The 21,401-nt window shown below is 29.8% G+C and overlaps 3 protein-coding genes and 1 pseudogene across 8 annotated transcripts; 2 read left to right on the top strand and 2 right to left on the bottom strand.

Annotated features, from left to right (window-relative positions):
* The window catches only part of LOC128892033 (protein PF3D7_1417600-like), a 5,447-nt pseudogene extending 2,385 nt beyond the window's left edge, over positions 1-3,062 (bottom strand).
* A 1,058-nt stretch (positions 3,063-4,120) lies between these two features.
* On the top strand, positions 4,121-11,803 carry LOC128892023 (cullin-1). Of its 3 annotated transcripts, none has more exons than XM_054152057.1 (15): positions 4,121-5,032; positions 5,184-5,275; positions 5,772-5,992; positions 6,076-6,238; positions 6,326-6,544; positions 6,641-6,880; positions 6,956-7,249; positions 7,336-7,599; positions 7,693-7,872; positions 8,016-8,165; positions 8,244-8,362; positions 8,446-8,566; positions 8,635-8,738; positions 8,809-9,028; positions 9,217-11,803. In XM_054152057.1, the coding sequence occupies exons 3-15, from the start codon at positions 5,829-5,831 to the stop codon at positions 9,295-9,297; spliced, it is 2,319 nt and encodes a 772-aa protein (XP_054008032.1). In that variant the 5' UTR covers positions 4,121-5,032; positions 5,184-5,275; positions 5,772-5,828; the 3' UTR covers positions 9,298-11,803. The 3 variants fall into 3 exon arrangements, with proteins under 3 accessions (XP_054008032.1, XP_054008030.1, XP_054008029.1); XM_054152055.1 differs by having other exon boundaries at positions 5,171-5,275; XM_054152054.1 differs by lacking the exon at positions 5,184-5,275.
* On the bottom strand, positions 10,347-13,168 carry LOC128892029 (uncharacterized). Its single transcript, XM_054152065.1, has 6 exons — positions 12,869-13,168; positions 12,614-12,758; positions 12,376-12,540; positions 12,173-12,307; positions 11,957-12,091; positions 10,347-11,889 (listed from the first exon to the last, which is right to left on the bottom strand). The coding sequence occupies exons 1-6, from the start codon at positions 13,144-13,146 to the stop codon at positions 11,806-11,808; spliced, it is 942 nt and encodes a 313-aa protein (XP_054008040.1). The 5' UTR covers positions 13,147-13,168; the 3' UTR covers positions 10,347-11,805.
* A 191-nt stretch (positions 13,169-13,359) lies between these two features.
* Positions 13,360-21,107, top strand: LOC128892025 (sperm-associated antigen 6-like). Of its 4 annotated transcripts, none has more exons than XR_008460995.1 (10): positions 13,360-13,480; positions 13,677-13,939; positions 14,077-14,287; positions 14,354-14,532; positions 14,599-14,772; positions 14,830-14,982; positions 15,041-15,190; positions 15,259-15,417; positions 19,853-20,024; positions 20,945-21,066. XR_008460995.1 is itself a non-coding variant. In XM_054152059.1 (10 exons), exons 1-10 carry the CDS (start codon positions 13,456-13,458, stop codon positions 21,090-21,092), a joined length of 1,608 nt encoding a protein of 535 aa, XP_054008034.1. In that variant the 5' UTR covers positions 13,360-13,455; the 3' UTR covers positions 21,093-21,107. The 4 variants fall into 4 exon arrangements, 2 of the variants coding, with proteins under 2 accessions (XP_054008034.1, XP_054008035.1); XM_054152059.1 differs by having other exon boundaries at positions 19,879-20,024; positions 20,945-21,107; XM_054152060.1 differs by lacking the exon at positions 14,599-14,772 and having other exon boundaries at positions 19,879-20,024; positions 20,945-21,107.
* The last annotated feature ends 294 nt before the right edge of the window (positions 21,108-21,401 follow it).

The following is a 21,401-nucleotide window of genomic DNA, read 5'->3' as shown; positions in this document are numbered from 1 at the left end:
AATTTGTTTCACAATCTACCATTTTATTAGGAAGAGTTTTATCTTCAAATATTTCAGATGATACCAATTGTTCAACTTCAGCGAAATTCACAACAGAATTTCGTGTTGGATGATTATCCTGTAATAATGATACTGCTTCTGTAATTTCCATAGACATGTTTGGAAATAATACAGTTTTACTAGACTCTTGTTTATTTAAATTTGTTTCACAATCTACCATTTTATTAAGAAGAGTTTTATCTTCATATATTGTAGATGATACTAATTGTCTTTGGTCAGAACAACCCACAACAGAATTGTTTGTTCGTAGATTATTCTGTAATAATGGTCCTGCTTCTGTAATTTCCATAGACATGTTTGGAAATAACACAGTTCTACCAGACTCGTGTTTATTTAACTTTGTTTCACCATTGACCATTTCTTTCTCACAAACGTCTGCCAAACTTACTGGTAACACTATAGCTGTGGTTGTCACTGATTTATTATGAAAAATCTTGGTTTTGTCTGATAAAGAATTTGTATGATCATTTTCAGAATTATTTAATATTGAATTATGAGAATTCCAATGCATATAAGGAGTATTGCATACAGAATCATCATTGTTTAAATTACTTGAAGGTACTTGAAGTACTGGTGTTAAAGCTGTAGTAAATTCCATCTCCTCATCAATACATAAAGTATTGTCAATATTTGCTTTATCAGGATTTATATTATATCCTAATTTTTCAAAATTATGTGCAGTTCCAGAATGTATGTTAATTGGCACTGCTTTAGTTATTTCCATAGTCTTTTCACTTGTGCACGTAATATCATGTTTATATTGTGGTACTTGAGATGTTTCATTCTTACACATCATATTTATATCAGTAATTGGTGATACAGGTTTAATCATTTCTATGGATGTATCATGAAAAATGGTAATTCTCTTATCATTATTATATGATACTGAATTTGGATCACAATCTACTCTGTGCAGAGTTGATACTGCTGCAGTCATTTCCATTGAAACATTATCAAAGTCTTTAGCAACTAATTCTCCATTATGAAAATTATCAATGGGATCAAAGACATGATCTACTGCTTTCTCTACTTTTGTATTGCCTTTTTTAGTGTTTTGCCCTTGAAAAACATTATTTGTACTTTGAGAAATACTTCTACAAATATTCATTGATGTTGGAACAGCTTTTGTTAATTCCATAGAGGTACTCTTAAGTGTATCTTCTAATTTATTATTCTGAATATGATTTGTATTAATGTGTAAAGTATTACAAACAGTTTCACTGAGGGTTGTATGTGTATTCTGAACAGATGTAACATTCATGTCATTACAATTGACATTATTTATATTTGACTGCTGAGAATTTAAAACTTTATTAGATGTGGTTCTATCTGGTTCTTCATATACTGTAATATTTTTATGTATATGGGTATTACTATTCACTTGTACATTGGTTTCAAACATAGATTCATTTTTATGTTTCACTGTACTATGAAATACGATTGAAGATGGACTTAATAAAATTTCTTCCTGAGTTGATAACGTGTGAGGACATTCTGTGTTATCAACTGTATTTGTAAAGTTCATGTCATGATCTTCTACATTCAGATCATTCTGAATTATTTCATTGGATACAAATTGCATGTTACTAACTTGGGTACTATATGTATCAACATTTTCAGAATTAATATAAACAATTTCATTGTGAAATTCAGTAGTTAGAATATTTTCTTTAAATACACTCTGAACATCACCACTTCCTTCATTAGATGATGTTTTAAGACTGCTCACATCATGTTCCTCATATGTATTATCCCATACAGTTCCTTGTTCCACAGAATTACAAAACTCTCTACATAATGAATATCATACTATTAATTGTTTATTTAACTGCATGTCAGAAACTCACAAAAAATAATTCACAGATAAGGAGGAAGCGACTCACTTGACATGCTTTTTCTCTGCAAAACTTACACGCCTTTTAATCTTTGTTGTAGTTGCAGGACTATTATCACTGGATGAATTATTAAAATTTAAACTCTGCAATGGTAGTCGTGGTTTAGGTGGCTTAAGAATCTACATACATTATAAAAGCAATAACAATATTAGTTTTGAAGTTTTAAAAGTGTTTAAGTTTCAACACATTCAATTAAAAGATTCTTCTGGTCTTTAAACCAGTATTAAACTGCAGTTCAGCCTCAGTGTATTTTTAACAAATACATTTATTGTAAGTTCTAGACCAAAAGTTAATCTTAATTGATATTATACCCATGTAATCATAATGCAATACACATAAAGCAAACATTTTAAATAATATACTGTTACTGTTTAAAAAGTATATCAATAAATTCTTAACAAATTTAACATGGAAAATTAATAAATGTTTATTTCCTTGACATATATTAAGAGTGTATTAAATTAAAATAAAATATTCACATTAAGCAAAAGTAGACCTTTAATGAGCGTTATTTTCGTATTATCTGTACCAAAACTGTTCCATCAGCAAAAGATTAATGTTAATGTCAACAAATGTTAAGCACATATCTATTCAATATTTGTTTACTTACAGAAGACCGTCGTGAACTGCTTCTAGTAGATCTGGAGGGAATCCTATAAAATATGGAACAAAATACTTAAATTAGAAAAAAACGTCTAAAGAAGTATTCTTATTTACAAGATCCAAATAAGATTCAGAGTAAATATTTAATCTAGTAGTAGATGTCGAAAATATGCGAATCATTAAAATTTGTACACTAGATGATATACATATATTATAAATAATTGAAAAATACAAATATCGTTCAAGGTTAAACATTCAACGATTCCCAATTATATTCCTGATACTTAACGATATTCATCACTGAAAACATATGATCTAAATCAAAGCTAAATAAACAAGCGTTACCATGGAGTAAAAGAAGAAAATAAACGAAAGAATACTTACATTTCATTATATCTAAACTTGATACAATACAATGCAATTCAAATTTTATCGAAATTGGAAGGCGTTATTTCATGGATGGAGCAGGGGGGCCAAGCGTAGATGCGGAGAAGTGGAACTGTCTAACAGATTATGTTACACGCAATTGCGCACATAAACACGTAAAAAGTACTAGTCGACAACCAATGGAAACCATGAAGACGTGAGCCAATCATAGCAACAAAAGTCATGCGTTCTGTTATCATCAAAGCAAGATTGTAGTGTTATAAAACAAAGAATCGTATTAATTATACATTTATGAAAAATAAAGAATAGTTAATTAAAAGATATCAGTGGCGCTATCTTATTGTAAAGGTTGGAACTATTTTCACTACAAACTTGGGCCTTTTCCCACCGATGACGCCACTAACCGAGTCGATACTTGTGGCAGCATTGAATAATTATTTATAAAAATGATACATTTGACATATTAACTAATATATTGTAGTGCTATAAAGCAAAAAAGTTTCTCAATATTTGTTCAATTATCATTCTTTAAAATTAACATTGCGAATAATCAAGTGCCCCGCGTACTGATGCTTCTACGTTCAGATTAGAGACCTTGTTCAGGTCATAAACGTATAGTTTATGGTTTTGATATGATATAGCTACAACTTTGACTATAGTAAAAGGGGGCACTATTGGAGCCATCTAAACATGAACATGATGTTTCTATACAAGTTTCGCCTCTGAAAAAGTATTCTGTGGCGGAGATCAGTTTTAAGCAAGGATATTTTTGTGTTGAGGATAAACTGAACGTTTTACACGTGCCCTTCTCAGAGTTTTAAAAACAATTTTATGAAAATGGCGTTGAGTCCAAGCACAAAACAGAAAATTGCAATTGTTTTAGATGTGACCAAGGTTATATTTCACTGGGGATTCATTCCTGCGGTATTATTTTTAGGTTAGATTCACCTTCTTTGATAATTATAAACACAATTGTATTTATTTGGCTTCATAACGAGGGCAAAGAATGAAATAACTGTTTACAAATAATTTAATTTATAGGCTTTAGAAAAGGTGCTGATCCAGGAATGCCTCCATTATCGATTGTAAAGTAAGGTTTATCAAGTATATTCTTACATAAAAGTTTAAGTTAACTTATTTTAAAAACAAAATTTTATATTTCAGCTTACTGTGGCAATAAATGCATCTGTTTCAATACTGTTCCATTTTATTTTCTACAATGATATTCCTATTGTTCAGACAACACATGTTTCCTCATTCTTGTTAAGTTTAATATATTTTTACTTGAGCAGTTGTAGTAATTAAAATTATTAGTAAGAAAATGTTACCCGAATATTGAATTAAATAAAATACAAATTTCTAGTTATACATTAATCTATATGTTATATTTATACATATTTCCTATAAAACTTCAGGCAAAAATTACACAAGATATGTAAAATAAAATGCAAGGTCGTTGCTAAAAATAGATATTTAAATCGTAGAAGAGACATTTACTAAAAATTGATATTTTACACAATGAAAAAAACATGATTAACAATTGTTTAAATTTTCGTCCATCTATTTCACAATCAGTGTATCCACACCTCAAAAGAAAAAGTGCTGAATTTTATCAGATTGTCATTGTCACTTTGTGGAATCGTAACATCAGATTTGTTCCTTTACCGTAAACATTTGTGGTCAATTTATCAACTGTAAAATAAAAATATTGCGATAAAGACGTTAGGAAAATAAAAATCGTTTGTGTAAAATCGAGCGGGAAGAGAAATAGCCAAAAGGAATGGCTCGCGAAACCGTTGACGCGTTGTTTCGTTGGTAACAGTGGCACCTAACCTGTCAGAAGTAAAGCAGCAGATCGCAACCGTGATCAGTTTTAGGCACGTAACGCAAAAACGTTTTAGGTTCGCGGATCTGCTGTGTTCCGTCACCGCGAAAAGTATACAAGTAATAAGTGGAGGGACAGTGAAAATTTCTCATCGATGTGTATGTAGAGGAAAGTTAGCGGTGATCGTTAAAGGTGGCCACCACATTTTCATAAGAACTCCCTTGTCCAACCCTGCCTGTTATGCGGTGGTGAACGTCGACAGGTGAGTGTACGATTTCTGTCTCACGATCACGATACACTTCCCTCGTTCTGGCCCGATGAAAAAAAATTATATTCTCCCATGGCGACGGGCTACGGTGGTGTTACTCTGCCAATTGCTTTTCTTGTGGATGTCCAATAGTGACGGGTGGTAGTGTTGTAGCACGAAGATTTGTGATGTTCCGATGTTTCCTGACGAAAGATTCGAGCCGCTACTAACGATGCGCATCCTGATGTAACTACATCGGTATGGACCCTCCGATTACCGACTAAACCTTTCTGCACAAATGATTTTTTTTTCCACGGATATTTTCGTATCTAGTTGAACGTACGATCGCTCGCTTCTTAACATTCTCCGTACACACGCACGAAAAAACGTTTTACGCAGTTTTATTTATAGTTTTACAAAGCAGTTTTCAACAGCCTCGAGTATGTGCATAAGCAAGTAGTTGTGACATCAATATTGTGAAATTATCAATAACTGATTGGAATCATTGAATGTGATGTGCTTCAAGAGTAATTCCAGCTACTGATTTTCTTGTCTTTGTTTTACCTCTTTATTGTTATGTAGTTTATATGAAATGGAGTATCTTAAATAAAGTAATGTTATATGTTTATATAAATGAAAGTAAAACTATACCCATCATTGTTCGATGTTTGTTTTAATATCGCAATTCTATTGTATATAATTTTAAATTTGCACTGGATTAATTGTAACGGTTGCTTCTGTATCTTTTCTACAGAGTTTATTGTAGGAAGTAGTAACAGTGACGCTCACTCGACAAGCGTATTGAATTAGGATGTCAGGGTATAGAGCTAGTGGAGGAGCTGGGAGTCATCAAGGAGGTTACCCAGGTCTCAGACAAATAGATTTAGATCAAATCTGGGGAGACCTCCGTGAGGGTATCGAACAAGTTTATAACAGACAATGTATGTCTAAACCAAGATACATAGAATTATACACGTATCCTTTGTAATTATTAAAACAACCATCTAATAAGTGCCAATGATCTAATAATTTCCTTACTACATTATATAATCCATCAGTCATGTATATGATTATTGTACGAGTGTTCATCAACAAGTAAATAAAACATCGATTAAAAGCAAAAAAGGACAAATTTCTCAAGGAGGTGCACAGTTAGTTGGTTTGGAGTTATACAAACGTTTGCGTGAATTTCTTAGAAATTATCTCGTTAGTTTACTGGAGGTAATGATTATTTTACTAGTTATTAGTATTTAGTGATTTTGAATAAAAAAAATGATTAGTATAATAATCTGAGCACCTTTGATACAGCATGGAGTGGACTTGATGGATGAAGATGTATTACAGTTCTATACAAGGCAGTGGGAAGAGTATCAGTTTAGTAGTAAAGTTTTACATGGTGTATGTGCGTATCTAAACCGTCACTGGGTACGTAGGGAATGCGAGGAGGGGCGTAAACAAATTTATGAAATTTATCAGTTAGCTTTGGTTACATGGAGAGAAAATTTGTTCAAGCATTTAAATAAACAAGTAAGTTATTTAACTTACCAAGTGAATAACTTGTATGGATTATATCTAAATATAAAGGAAAATAGAAAGTAAAATTAACATTCTAATATTCTTTAGGTTACTAATGCAGTCCTCAAATTAATTGAAAGAGAACGCAATGGGGAAACAATAAACACACGTTTAGTCAGTGGTGTAATTAATTGTTATGTAGAATTGGGTTTAAATGAAGAAGGACAAAATCTTATAGTCTATAAAGATTCTTTTGAAAATATCTTCCTTGAGGACACAGAAAGGTTTTATACTCGTGAAAGTTCAGAATTCCTCAGACAAAATCCGGTTACAGAGTATATGAAAAAGGTTTTCAAGCAAAAATTTTTTATAATTCTCTAATACTTCTTAAACAAATGGTTTACCATTACTATTTTACTACAGGTTGAGCAAAGGTTACTAGAAGAACGAAAACGAGTACAAGTTTACTTACATCAAACAACTTGTGAAAGATTAGCAAAAACATGTGAAAAAGTGTTAATTGAAAAACATTTAGACATATTTCATTCTGAATTTCAAAATCTTTTGAATGCTGACAAGAATGTAGATTTAGGACGAATGTATCAACTGGCAGCAAGAGTACCAAATGCTCTTGGAGAATTAAGAAGTCATTTAGAAAGTCACATAGCCAACCAAGGACTTGCAGCTATTGACAAATGCGGTGATGCTGCATCTAATGTATGTTTCACATTAATTTATTATTATAATTAATTATAATTAATAATTCTGTTGACATAATTTTTCTACTTATTTCTCCATTGTAGGATCCAAAGGTTTATGTGAATACAACTCTAGAGGTTCATAAAAAATATAATGCTTTAGTACTTGTTGCATTTAATAATGATAGTGGTTTTGTGGCAGCTCTTGATAAGGCTTGTGGAAGATTTATTAATAATAATTCGGTAACTAGAGTAGCAAATAGCAGCAGTAAGTCACCAGAATTACTAGCAAAATATTGTGATTTGCTGCTGAAAAAGAGTAGTAAAAATCCGGAAGAAGCAGAACTTGAAGACACGCTTAATCAAGTTGTGAGTAATAATCATGGATGAAGACAGTTTGTATTGAATAACGTTGTTATTATTACTTTTAACTATACCGATATTCCTGCTGTTTAATTGTAGATGGTAGTGTTTAAATATATTGAAGACAAAGATGTATTCCAAAAGTTTTATAGTAAAATGTTGGCAAAACGATTGGTACAACATATGTCAGCCAGTGATGACGCAGAGGCTTCCATGATCTCTAAATTGAAACAAGCTTGTGGTTTTGAATACACTTCAAAATTACAACGAATGTTCCAGGTACTGTATTATGCTATAAAATTATTATTTTTCTATTTTATTTCATAAAATGTATTGCTTTTCGTGTAGGCAACTATTTCCACACTAACTATGAATATCTCTCAAAATTATATAACATTATAATTGTAGCAGTCTGTCCACAGGATATTGGAGTGTCCAAGGACCTAAATGAGCAGTTCAAAAGACATTTGACAAATTCTGCAGAGCCATTGGATATAGATTTCAGTATACAAGTACTGTCTTCTGGCTCATGGCCGTTTCAGCAATCTTTTACTTTTTCATTACCAACAGAGGTAAATTTCATTTATAATACAAGATGTTTTAGTTTTAAATTTATTATAAATACCTAATGTCACATTTGTGCATTGCAGTTAGAACGATCTGTACATAGGTTTACTACTTTCTACAGTTCGCAACATAGTGGAAGGAAGTTGAATTGGTTATACAATATGTCTAAAGGAGAATTACATACAAATTGTTTCAAAAACAGGTAATAATATATCTAAAGTATAAATTTAATACTTTAAAGAGTTTCTTAATATTCAAAAGTGAGTTCCTATAATCTGATTTTAGATACACATTACAAGCATCCACTTTCCAAATGGCTATTTTATTACAATTCAATGGATCCACAGCATGGACAATACAGCAGTTACATGATGCTACTAACATAAAAATGGATTTTTTGTTTCAGGTAACGTATTAGCATTAAAAATAATCACGGAGAAACCTAAACTATATAAAATATTTTTAATGTTGTAGGTTATTCAAATACTTTTGAAAGCTAAGCTGTTGACAGCAGCTACAGATGACGAAACTGAATTAACACCACTGACAACAGTGGAACTTTTCGCGGGATATAAAAAGTATGTTTAATTAGTTTCGTGATATATTTATTTTGTCCAGAGTTATATTGGTATATCATTTTTATAACAGCAAAAAGCTAAGGGTAAATATTAATATACCAATGAAAACGGAATTGAAGGTCGAACAAGAAACGACACATAAACATATAGAAGAAGATAGAAAACTTTTGATTCAGGCAGCAATTGTTAGAATTATGAAAATGAGAAAAGTATTAAAGCACCAGCAACTGGTAGCTGAAGTATTGAATCAATTAAGCGCTAGGTTTAAACCAAGAGTTCACGTTATTAAGGTAAGTATGAACAACAAATTTCTTTTTATTTATATTTTCAAGATCATATCGGTACGATAAAAATTGAAATAACCGTGTAAATTTGTTTACTACTGATAAATTTCTATGATAACAATTAATTAGTTTCAAATGATTAAACAAAATTGTAAAAGAATTTTATCATAACATAAGATGCTCTGCTTTTTCAGAAATGTATAGATATTTTAATTGAGAAAGAATATCTGGAGCGCACAGAGGGTCAAAAGGATACTTATAGCTACCTGGCATGATCAAGTTGATGTAGGACAATGATACAGCAGCAACCATATACGCGAAAGAAAGATGATTCTCCACTCTCATTGCTACATACTGTCACAATATTTATTTAAGTCTCATATTTTGAATCTCGTATGTTTTCCTTGTACATGGATGCCTTTGTACCATGTTGTCCCTCTGGTCGCATTTAGAGTCTGATTTTTATAGTATGTTAATAAAATCATTTCATAGCCAAAATGCTAGGTGTGTTACTGTCTGTGTCGTTTTTGACATAAGTTGAAGGATAAATTTTTTACAATGCAGTATGATATTATAACAAAATAATGAAATGAATTTTATTTTTAAATTAACATTAAAAATTATATTCTTGAAATCATCAAACTCTATAGTGAAACGAGACAAAAATAAGAGACTAATCGTGACAAAAGTAACATGAGTAAACATATTCTGTGAATAAAGTACTATTTAAAAAAAGTTCAGGGTACGCCATAAGTCATATTAACCAATACTAATGAAAAACTGTCTTTTCTGATCATGTAATATAAAAATGAAATACAGTTTCAGCTATTTGTATTATAGAATACGAAACACATTTTAAATTCGAGTAAGCACATAGATAGTAATACATTTTAGCAATCGTGAAGTTCGGTTAGTGATCATATGTATAAGGAATAAAATTTTATACCAGTGAATAAACGAATCTGCTCTAATAATGTAAAAATTGAGTTGTTCTTTCGGTTAGAGCAGTCTCAATTTAAAGTTAATTTTTCTAATAACTGGAAGAACTTGAAAAAGAACATATAATTATTGTTTTTATAGAATAATAACTTCTTATAAGAATAATAACTGAACAATTTGTGACTCTTTATGTCGAAATTGTAAAGAGTTATTTAAAAAATATGTATTGTATACATTGTAACTAAAGCTTAGAAAGCTTGTTTCTGCTATTAAGTGAAAAGAACGTTTAAAGTATGATACTAATGAATTTTTTCTTTGTTAATGGTAGATGTGTTACATTTTTGAAACATTATTCGAATGGTTTCTTCAAAGTTTTATCTTTTAGTAATTAAAACACATTAGATGTTCACAGTGCAATATAAAACTAAACGGAAATTTGTGGTATAGTATGATTTTGAATGCAGGTACAAGCAGTGGCTGAAATTTGACATAAGTAACAGAATAATAATTGTTAACGCATCGATGCCACTAATATTAAGAACAATATAGTAAATCACAGTATATACGTGTATGTAACTCTAATGCTTGCAAATGTTATCACCATTTTGGTGTTGAGTAATGGAACTCAACGTGTAAAAAGGCTGAGATGCAAGTATCTCGAACTGAAAGTTATTGTAATTATAAACAAAAAGCGAAAAATGAAAAAAAGTATATTAAAACTTCTTTGAGGGTGAGTAACATCTTGATATTTAATTACAAAAGGAAACTATTAAATTAATGTATTTTAATATATAAAACGTACTACGAATTCGATTGATGAAGTATTAAAGTAAAATTGTCCAAACTAGGTTGTGCAGGATGTGTTAAGCTGGAGATGTGAGCATGTATATCACTTTTTTAATATTTTACATCCTTTAATTAACTCCATATGAAAATTTCTAGATTCGATTATTCCTGTAGGTTTAGGAAACGTACAACGGTACATTGTTTAAGCTAGAGCATACCGAATTTTCTACTGCCGGGATTGAATTTTCTAAAATCCATGTATCGTGCAATGGAGAATAACATCGATGTTTTCTGAAATGTTTGAACGCTTAAACTTTCACTGTGTGTGCCACATTAACGTCTTATGTTCGAATAAAATCAAAACGATCATCTTACAGGCGCTAACTGTGGAACGTATTAGTAATTTGAATTTTTGTATATACAGCTGGGATTCATTGTTGTCAATTTTTATTTCCCATGCACAAAATAGGACTTATGTGTAAATAAGTTGAGCAAGTCATTTAATGTTGTTTGAAATAAAAACATTCAATTCATTACAGTTACAATGGAAATCAGTCATACGGCTCATTGCAAATTTTTTACTGGATTCTTTTAAAATAAAATGCAAAATAAAAATAAGATTTCATTCGAATGCATGATTTCCACGGTAACCATAAAGACACCTTTTATATTTCGTTTTAAAACCTCTATTACAGATCCTATTAATTATTCAAGTACTATCACTATTTTGTATAGCGCAATCGAATAATTGCTACGATTATGCCGTAATTTAAAAGTATATTTATTTTCAATAAGAAAATGTTACAAGTGACTTATAACATTAAAATTATAGCATAAAGCTTTGAGTTAAAAATCAGATTTCTTAGTTTCATTACATTCTGACAAGTAATATATGATGTAAGGACACATAAAACACATTTTCTGTGAAGAGTATTGTTAAGAAACACATGTTGTAAAATAAAATTGTATAAAACTTGTGGCTATGAAATGGAGTTATTCCATCTTTCACAGTGTATAAATTGTAGCAGTCATTCAATAAATGTTTTATATACAATTTATCATAAGCACTCTGGTTTTTGATCCAATAATCTCGAAAAATCTTCTTGGGTAAATTTCAATTGTCCAATTCCAATTAAGCATGCCTATGGAAATACACAAATGAAACTACTTGTTTACAATTTATGTAAAATAATTAAAACTGATACATACATTTTGCTTTTTTAAGTTATCTATAATCAACATTTGTTTTTTAAATACATGTGCAAATTCTGAAAGCTGTTTTCTTAGATTATTAACTGTCAGCTTTTTATCATCCTGCAAGTTTCTAATTTGATTTCTTAATTCCTAAATACAAGTTAAACTGGTTAAAAAAACTGTATATAGTGATTTTATAATTTATATTAAATATAATTTTTTATTGCGTACCTTTTCTTCTATTTGAAAACATTTAAGTGAATTTCTGAGTTTATCATTACTTTCTAAAGACCTATTCAATCTCATACTGTAATTGTCAGACTGCTGTTTCAATGCTTTTACTTGTTTTTGAAGTTTATCTAAGTCCTGTTAAGAATCCATCTCATAAATGTATAAAACATTACATATAATTATTTTTATTTATGGATTTATACCTTTTTTATAACTGAATTTTCAGTATTCATTGCTTGTGATTGAGACTGTAATTCCTTATTAGTATTTTCTAATTTTGTAATTGTATTTTTCAGAGATTCTATTTCATTGTGTGATTTGAATTCAATTTTTTTTTGTTCAGACTGCAAATCTATGCATACATTGCACTGCAATATAATACACATTACTAAACAATTAATCAAATAATTTGTTTTTGAGCCTACACAAAATATTAACTACCTTCTTTCTGTATTCAGCCTGTAATGTTTGTAGTTCAGTTTGCAATATATCTATTTTACCTTTAAATAAATTAATCATGGTTTTATTTGCCAAGTTTCCTTTCTTAGAAATTTCATCTCCATAATCCTTTTGTATTTCTATTTTTCTATCAAATACAAATAGTTATTAATTTGAATTGCATTTTAATTAATTAAAAAATTAACATAATGCTGAAACTTTAATATCAACAAACGAGTGTATGTTACGTTTACTTACGATTTTAAAGGCGAAGTTTGGTCGAAAATATATGGCAAAGATGCATTTCGCTTAACGGAAACCTGCGAATCGACATCTGTCGTTATTGTATTTTTCGAAAACTCAGTTATTTCTCTTTCGAAATTTGTATATCGTGTTTTAGAATTAGAAGTTGAGTATTCATTATTATAAGTGTTTATAACATGATCTACGTTTTTTATCAAATCATGTGCTTTCTGCTTGAGTTCTTTATTTAATTGACGAAACTCTTTTTCCTTAATTAATAAGTCTTCAGTCATTTTTCAATGTAGAATATATATTATTTAGTTGTTTTTCTAGATATGAATACCAGCTACGATAAAATTCGATCTTTTCGTAATATTTCTCTATTCCATTCGAATATTCATGCTGTCTCAATATTCTACTCGATCAAAACACCTGTTTATTTGTTTATAGAGTCGCTGTACGACATCATGCGCGAAGGGCGGCACTTTTTCGTTTTCAAACATACGATAGTTTGTGCTAATTGGTGCTAGTAATCGTTATAAAGAAGCATAAGAAGTGTCAATATCGTAGCAAAAATATAAAAAATTTATTAATAGGCGAAAATGACAGCACGTTCAATTCTACAAGGTGCACTTCTTAATATTATTACAAATGATCTAGGAAATTTGGCAGTTGTTTACATCGACAGTTCGTGTATAATAGTATTATAATTTCGGCTGCAAAAACCATTGTCATTTTTGTGCATGGGTTGCAAAATATCTTTCCTACCGAATGATATGTAGGTTTGTTAATATTAATATTATTAATCATTGTACCTTTGTAGTTTTTGATCGGTATCAGAAGGCTCGTTTATTGTTTGTTCAATCCGTTGCGGATTTCGCTTCGAGACCGAACAATATAGAATGTTTAGAAGCTGCTGGAGCCTTGGATCTCTTACATCCTTTATTAACAGATTTTGTGCCATCTATTCAACACATGGCAGCTATTGCATTAGGGAAAATTGCAAGTAATGATCATAGACTGGCACAAGCTATCATAAGAAAGGATATTTTGCCTCACTTATTGCAGAATATTGATAAACAAAATGTATGAATATAAGCATTTTAATTTTAGAAAGATATGTTCTTTTTTTTTCATGAAAATAAGATGTATTCTGTAATACAAATTACCTGGAAGAATACAGTAGGATTAATTGTTAAAACATTTAAGAACATTTTTTATAGAAATTTTATAAGAAAGCAGCATTGTTTGTTATTCGTGCAATAGCTAAGCATTCCTCTGAATTAGCATCCATAGTGATTCAAAACAATGGATTAGATTTTGTTATACATAGCTTAGAAGATTTCGATGCTATTGTTAAAGAAGCTGCTGCTTGGGCATTAGGATATATTGCAAGACATAACAAAACTTTAGCTCAAACTAGTGTTGATGCAGGTACACATACCAATATATTATTTATTCTTGTATTAGATATTTATACATTGATTACATTATTTATAGGTGCAGTGCCCCTTTTGGTTCTGTGTTTACAAGAACCTGAACTGTATGTGAAACAAATTGCTGCATCTGCTCTTTGTGACATAAGCAAACATGATAAAGATCTTGCTGAAGTTGTTGTTGATGCAGGTGCAGTTCCTTTTCTTGCAAAAGCAGTGTCTAACCCTGATACCAAGTTAAAGGTGAAATAGGCTATCATACCATATGATTTTGTAATATAATATTCTAGTTTTTAATAATATGTATAGCGTCAAGCCCTTTCTGCACTGACCAGTATAGCAAAACACTCTGTAAACCTGGCAGAATCTGTTATCGAAACTGAGATTTTTCCTGATGTTCTTGTACATATGGCACATCCTGATGAATGTGTTGTTAAAGCTGCAGCAACACTAACCAGAGAAATTTGCAAGCATACATTAGAAGTACAAGTATTAAGGCACCAATCTATTCATAACATACTAATTATATTTTTCTTTCAGATGGCTCAACTCATTGTAAATATTGGTGGTATTGGTGCACTTGTGGAATTAATTGATACATCGAAACAAACAGTCAGATTACCAGCAATAATGGCAATTGGTTATATTGCTGGACACTCGGATCAGTTAGCCATTGCAGTTATAGGATCTAAAGTATAACATTATAATATTTCTGTTATTAAAATATTATAAACAAATATGTCTCTTGTAGGGAGTTATCCATTTATCTGCTGCATTACACGAAGAACAGAATGATCGTATGCTTGCTGTTACTGTGTGGGCAATTGGTCAAATTGGAAAACATACACCAGAACATGCAAAAGCAGTTGCAGTTGCAAACATTCTTCCAAAGTTATTAGAAGTATGTACAAATTATAGTTAGAGAATATTATTTATAATATATATTAACAGTATTCATTTAATTTTCAGCTTTATAATGATGCAAATAGTTCAGAGGATCTCAAATCAAAATGTAATACAACACTGAAGCAAATATTACAGAGATGCATGTATATTGAAGCCTTAGAACCCTTACTACATGATTCTCCACCTAACATATTGAAATACGTACTTGGACAGTTTAGTAAGGTAAGATGAATAAGAGATAGATGAATACTTTTAACTTGTATATAATTCTTTACTTTATACATATTTGTTACAAGTTGTACTTAGAGCTTACAAACTAGAAAACATATCATTACAATAAATGAAGTAGTGGTTGTGTTATGAATTGTAATTAAAAATACCACATTTATGTTTTATTATTTATCCTATTATACATACATTAATAGGATAAATTATACAAATAAATAATATTAACAAATCTTTCTATATCGAATACAAAGTATTATATCATAAAGTTAACGTTTAGTGACCATTTTGTGTCTTAATACAGTAATATTTATATACATACACAAAACATGATCAAGCTACCTAATGTTGCTCTATTGAAAAATTGGTCAAGCAGCTTTATAAGGTGAATGGTTCTCTTCTCTCACATAAAAACTATTATACCACAGATAACATTCTATCAATTAGAATCCTAATTTTCTGATACTATTCTGGTACACAGTACAGCACAATGGTTCATTCAATACCTGTATAACTTATTCATACGATTTTTACTACTCACTTATCCTCCTTGTATGTATGTATGTATTTATGTAAAGACGGCACAAATTTTAATTTGGCTTCAATCAACATAAATATCAAACATTAGGTATTTCTATTAAAAATTAATAATATTCCTCGATATGCTGTATGTCATTGTATTTGTTTGACAACTAGATAAGTAGAAAGTGAAAAAATCGATAATAGCGTAAAATAGTCTGTTACTTTTTTAATGTTTCTCTAATAATTATTATGGCACATTTAAAGTCCCAGAAAAGCACATTTCTCAGTCTTGCCACAGTAAATGGTTCGGCTAAAGTACAAGGACGATTGAATTATTAAATGCTTCTTGCTTAAAAATTTTAATTGAAATATGAAATATTTATACATACTTTTTACCAAGCTACTCCCTATTTGCATCTATTGTACCGTGATGTATTTTCTAATGGCAGTATTTGATATAAAGAGACCAGTTGTACACAAATTGTAGATGTAGATATTAAATAATTGTTGAGTTAGAAGTAAATATTAATCATTGATCAATAAAAATTTCAGTTTATGAAACTGTTGATCAATAAGGCATTGATTTGATATTTGCAGTAATACATTAATGTAATGTACAAATCTTAATATTATGTGCTTTGAATCATATTTTTGATAAATATTAAGCTCGTGGTTTATAACTATCAATAAATGCAATTGCACCCCAGCAAAGCTAATCATTATTTCATATTCATTCAAACTGTACTGTTAGCTTTTATATAAATACAGATAAAGAAATGTATGAGATGCAATCGGCAGTAATAGTTACTTTCGCTCAATTAAAAATATTTTATAAACATTAGCAAAAGCTACTTTGATAAAAGTTAGAAATTATAAGATACATATTTAAAAAAGCAATCATCGATTTTTATTTGCAAAATTACGCCTGATGATTACTTTCATTGTAGTAAGAATTCGGCATATATAAATTGTAGTAAATGTGTTCATCTTAAAACTAATTCGACCAAATAAATCAACATAAAAAAACATATTAAAATAATTAAAACATTGTAGTTTACCAAAATTTTTGTTGCATAATAATTTCTAATCGTAAAGCAATTAAGGCATATAATCGGTTTAGACCATGGAATCTGTCCAAATTTTTCTGAAAAATGAAAAAGAAAACAAATTGTATTATCAAAAAATTGAAAGCTGATCAATCATTTTTATAATGGTACTTAAGTAATTAATTTTTTAATGTTAAAACAAAACCTTAATAATATGTTTTTTTATTATGAAAGAAAAAACTGTTTAAGTAAAACAACATATAACATTATAAATAGTTTATCAATTAATATAAACCTTTTCATAATATCACTTAATTAGAAGATTTTGCTTTGTAAAAAGTAATATATATAATAATTTGTGCAGTTTGTGATTCTTAAATATCCACAAATGATACATGGTTTTCTATTGTACTACTATAAAAAAAAATATACATGCTTTTTATCAGTACATGTTACCAAAAGTCTGTGTGATAAGTTCGTTTTGTACACTTTCCATCGCGACATACGTAAGAGCATGTTAATAAGCACATATTTATGATCTACATCGTCATTATGACAAACAAATTTGAACATAATATATAACAGTTATACGTAAATAAAAGATAAATATTTACCAAGGTGATGCATTATGTAAGATAAGTTACTTTTCAAGAGACATAATTAATAAGTACTGAATTCACAATGATTTTCTTCCAAAATATAGTCGTTTTTTAAATCATTACAAAGCGATTAAGTTATTTATAATTTTCTTTTTACAAAGCAATACTAGTAATTATTTAATTATTATCAAAATAAAAACATGAATTTGGTCTACTACTCCACTCATGTAACAAAATCATTATTTTATTCATCATTGTCATCATTGGGTTTAATACTAGCATAATTGTTCATGTTTCTATTCACCCTCAGCATCTTGAGAAAACTGCCTAGAACAAGTATAGTCTTCCTATGTCTCCTGAAGATTCCAGCATAAAGTTCTTCGCGTACATCCCTTCTGTCACTCACATCAGAATCAATACTTGATACAGAGACAACAGAAGGTTTGGCAGAGACCGGCTGATGATAGCTGTTGGTCTCTCCCGAATTTAAAATAACGCAATGTTGATTGTTTATCATGTCTATTATTAATTTTTCGCTTTTTTGGTTAAAGTCTTAGACTTTTTTTATACCCACGTTTTTCCGCAATTAACATCTATTCCACAATGATCAACCAAAAACTGTACTAAGCTTACTTCACATGTAGCCTGTGAAACTTCCGTGATTACACTGTGTGATTTAGCAACGAGTTTACTTCTTATAAGTTATCAATTTTTATGTAGCTGCTATCAGACATATTCACTAGAAATCTGACAGTCAGTATCATGCAATACACACTGTAATTAATCTTTTGTATACAATGATATCGTCTTTTACCACTTAATTCGTATATGTTTGAACTATAAGGCAGCTGTCTTGTCATGTTATCAAAGCCATGCATATCACCAATGAATTTATTACTTTTAATTATAATATTTTAAGTTTTCTAGTCATTTTTAAGTTTTTTTCTTATCCCGTTCACTTTGTAAAATTATTATTTTAACTATTTTATTAAAATCGTTGTACTGAGAGTTTTGCTTGATACTTGTTTCGATATTTTTCCGTTTTTCTTAAATTATTATCTTTTTTAATAATTTATTTTAAAAAACGTTTCAAAAATTCTAAAACTTTTCTTCTTTAGTTTCTTTCAGACTATATTTAGATACGAAATTATACTTTGTAATAAAGCAGCCAGACAGCTTTAGATTAGCTCTGTAGGTAATATATTAGAAAAGTAGCGCCGAATCTTGTTTCCTTAGCGGCCGATATTTAACACCACATCCCACTGAAAAAAATGTAATAATTCATATTTTCAATGAGGATACAAGTCAATGCTACATACAAAAAACAAATGAAATTCGTTAAAAAAATAGATAAATTCCTAAGTATATCAACTGGTTCGCGACAAATTCGCTTTTCCACGCCTTTGCTCTGGAATTTTGTTTTCGGAAATGAGATATTTTTGGCGCCGATGAAAGACAGAAAAAATATACAGATCTGATTTTGGTTGCTGCGTATCGAGAGTATACGTTAATACGTATAATACATATGGTATCCTGTACATATGTATTCTCTGTGTATTCCATAAAAAAAACGTGATAGATTAAAAATTTTGTGATAAATTAAGTAAATGTATCGTAATACAGATGATATTAAATCATAAATACGTTTCAGATTTATAACTTCCGTATTTCATAAAAAATTCTATATTAACAAAGCATACAATAAAAAATATATTGTTCAGTTAAAACAAGTTAGTTCACTATTAATATAAATTATAAAGATATTAACAATAAATATAAATTCAATTATGAATGAAAATTATTTATTCAGAAATGGTATTATTGCGTAGAACTCATCGATAGCGCGTTAAAAGCGATACGTAAAATGAAACGTAACAGATGCGTCTTATCGTGCAAAGAATATTTATGAAATTTCAACGATTTTGCAACAGATTTTAATATAGCGTTATACTATTTTTTCTTATCGGTAAAATTAAATATATGTAATTTCATGTATTGGAATAATCGACACGTACTTTTTGTTGCAAATTAAAACATCAAAGAAAGTAGGTTTACTTTAAACGAATTCACTCAAACAGTGTGCAGGTCAGGTTTCAGAAGCCTTATTCTTAGGTGCATTGCAACATGCAAACTGATTGCTAATAATGTTCCTGTACCACCTACTTATGTACATATATACACACCCACTGTACAACTCTCTCTTCCTCTCTCTTATTCTCTTTGAGAAGATTAAAGTATCATATAATGCAAAAATTTTGATTTCAGGTTTTGATAATGTTGTCTTTACACAGGTTTTGCCCAATGATGCCAGAGCAAGAAGGCTATTTGTGACATCGGGTGGTTTAAAAAAAGTCCAGGAAATCCAGGCAGATCCTGGTTCAACGCTTTTAGAATATATACAAATTATTAATTGCTGTTTTCCTGAAGAAATTATCAGGTTGTTTTTAAATCCATACTTCTACCAAGCATTCTTTCAATTAATAATACTTCTAATGTTCAATTGCTATCTTATGTTATTCTTCAAACATAGATTGGCTATTAGAATTACTTTGATAATACATGAATAATTAATTTTTGTAATGTTTCTGGAGAAAACTAGATGATTCCTTTTAATATCATTTTATTTTTTTTGATCGCTTCTTCCCATATTGTCTTCCATGGAATTACTTGACTTTATAACATTTGTGAAATTAAATGATATCTCAATATATGCAAAGAAGTATGTATATGTAATGATAATGGTAACAGTAGGTAATCATCAAAAACACTAGTTGCTTTTGACATAACCCTAGTAAAGATTTACTTACCGAAGGAATTTGGCAACATGGATTTTTGTCGATGAAAAAATCCAGTCTTCTTAGAGCTGTTTACACGAACAGTGAGTGCAAATAACTGCAGCTCCGTTGCTAGATCTCGTGTGTCTTAATTTAAATCGGGCAGGTAATATACGGCGTGACCGCCATGTTGTCACAGCTGATTGCATTGGAAAAATATAAACCCGGACTTTATTGGATCAATAATTTTACGCGCACCCGATGATTTCTGTGACTATTGTACACGATAACCCTATGTATTTTTAATATGAAAGCCTCGATATAACCGTTACATAATTTAAATTTGAAAAACTTTGCTTTTACTTCCACATTACATACCTTGTATCACCTCACCTGATACAACGTTATCGGTACGTAAGTGGATGATTATGTTCACCAGTTTCAATGATATATTTTTTACATGTTTAATCTAAAACGTAATCATTGATTTAAACTTTTCTCCCGGTGCTTCTTATCTTAGTTACGTTTGGTAACGAGTTTTGATTTATCATTAAAAACTAATTAATACATTTTTCGTCGTTAGATATTATTCGCCTGGATACCCGGATAGTCTTCTGGAAGCGGTTGAACAATATCAACCGAAATGTCCTTCCCTGTTCGCGATGGAAGAACATACGTTTTCTGATACCGATTCCAAGGATTCTCTCTCATCTCATCACGAACATGGTTAAAAGAAGTATTTATAACAATTGTATCTCGATTTTCCATTACAATTATACATATATTATTCATTAAATTTTATTATTTATTTAGCAAATATTGCTGATTAAATCTTTCCATTGATGTTTTAATGATTTCGATATTTAGCAAGGTCACAATTTAGTTTGAATTTCTATGCTATAAGAAATAACCACGTTAATGTTTGAATCTTATTTTGATATCATTTAGAAGTCTTTCCTTTTCTTTCCTTTCCTTTTTTTTTTTTAGAAGACTTTCGCCTGATTACCCTGACAATGAGTAGTCTGAGTTTGTAGTATTCT

Source organism: Hylaeus anthracinus, unplaced genomic scaffold (genome assembly GCF_026225885.1).
Source record: "Hylaeus anthracinus isolate JK02 unplaced genomic scaffold, UHH_iyHylAnth1.0_haploid 12002, whole genome shotgun sequence".
NCBI classification, from domain to species: Eukaryota; Metazoa; Arthropoda; class Insecta; order Hymenoptera; family Colletidae; genus Hylaeus; species Hylaeus anthracinus.
This window is presented reverse-complemented; position numbering and strand designations above follow the sequence as displayed.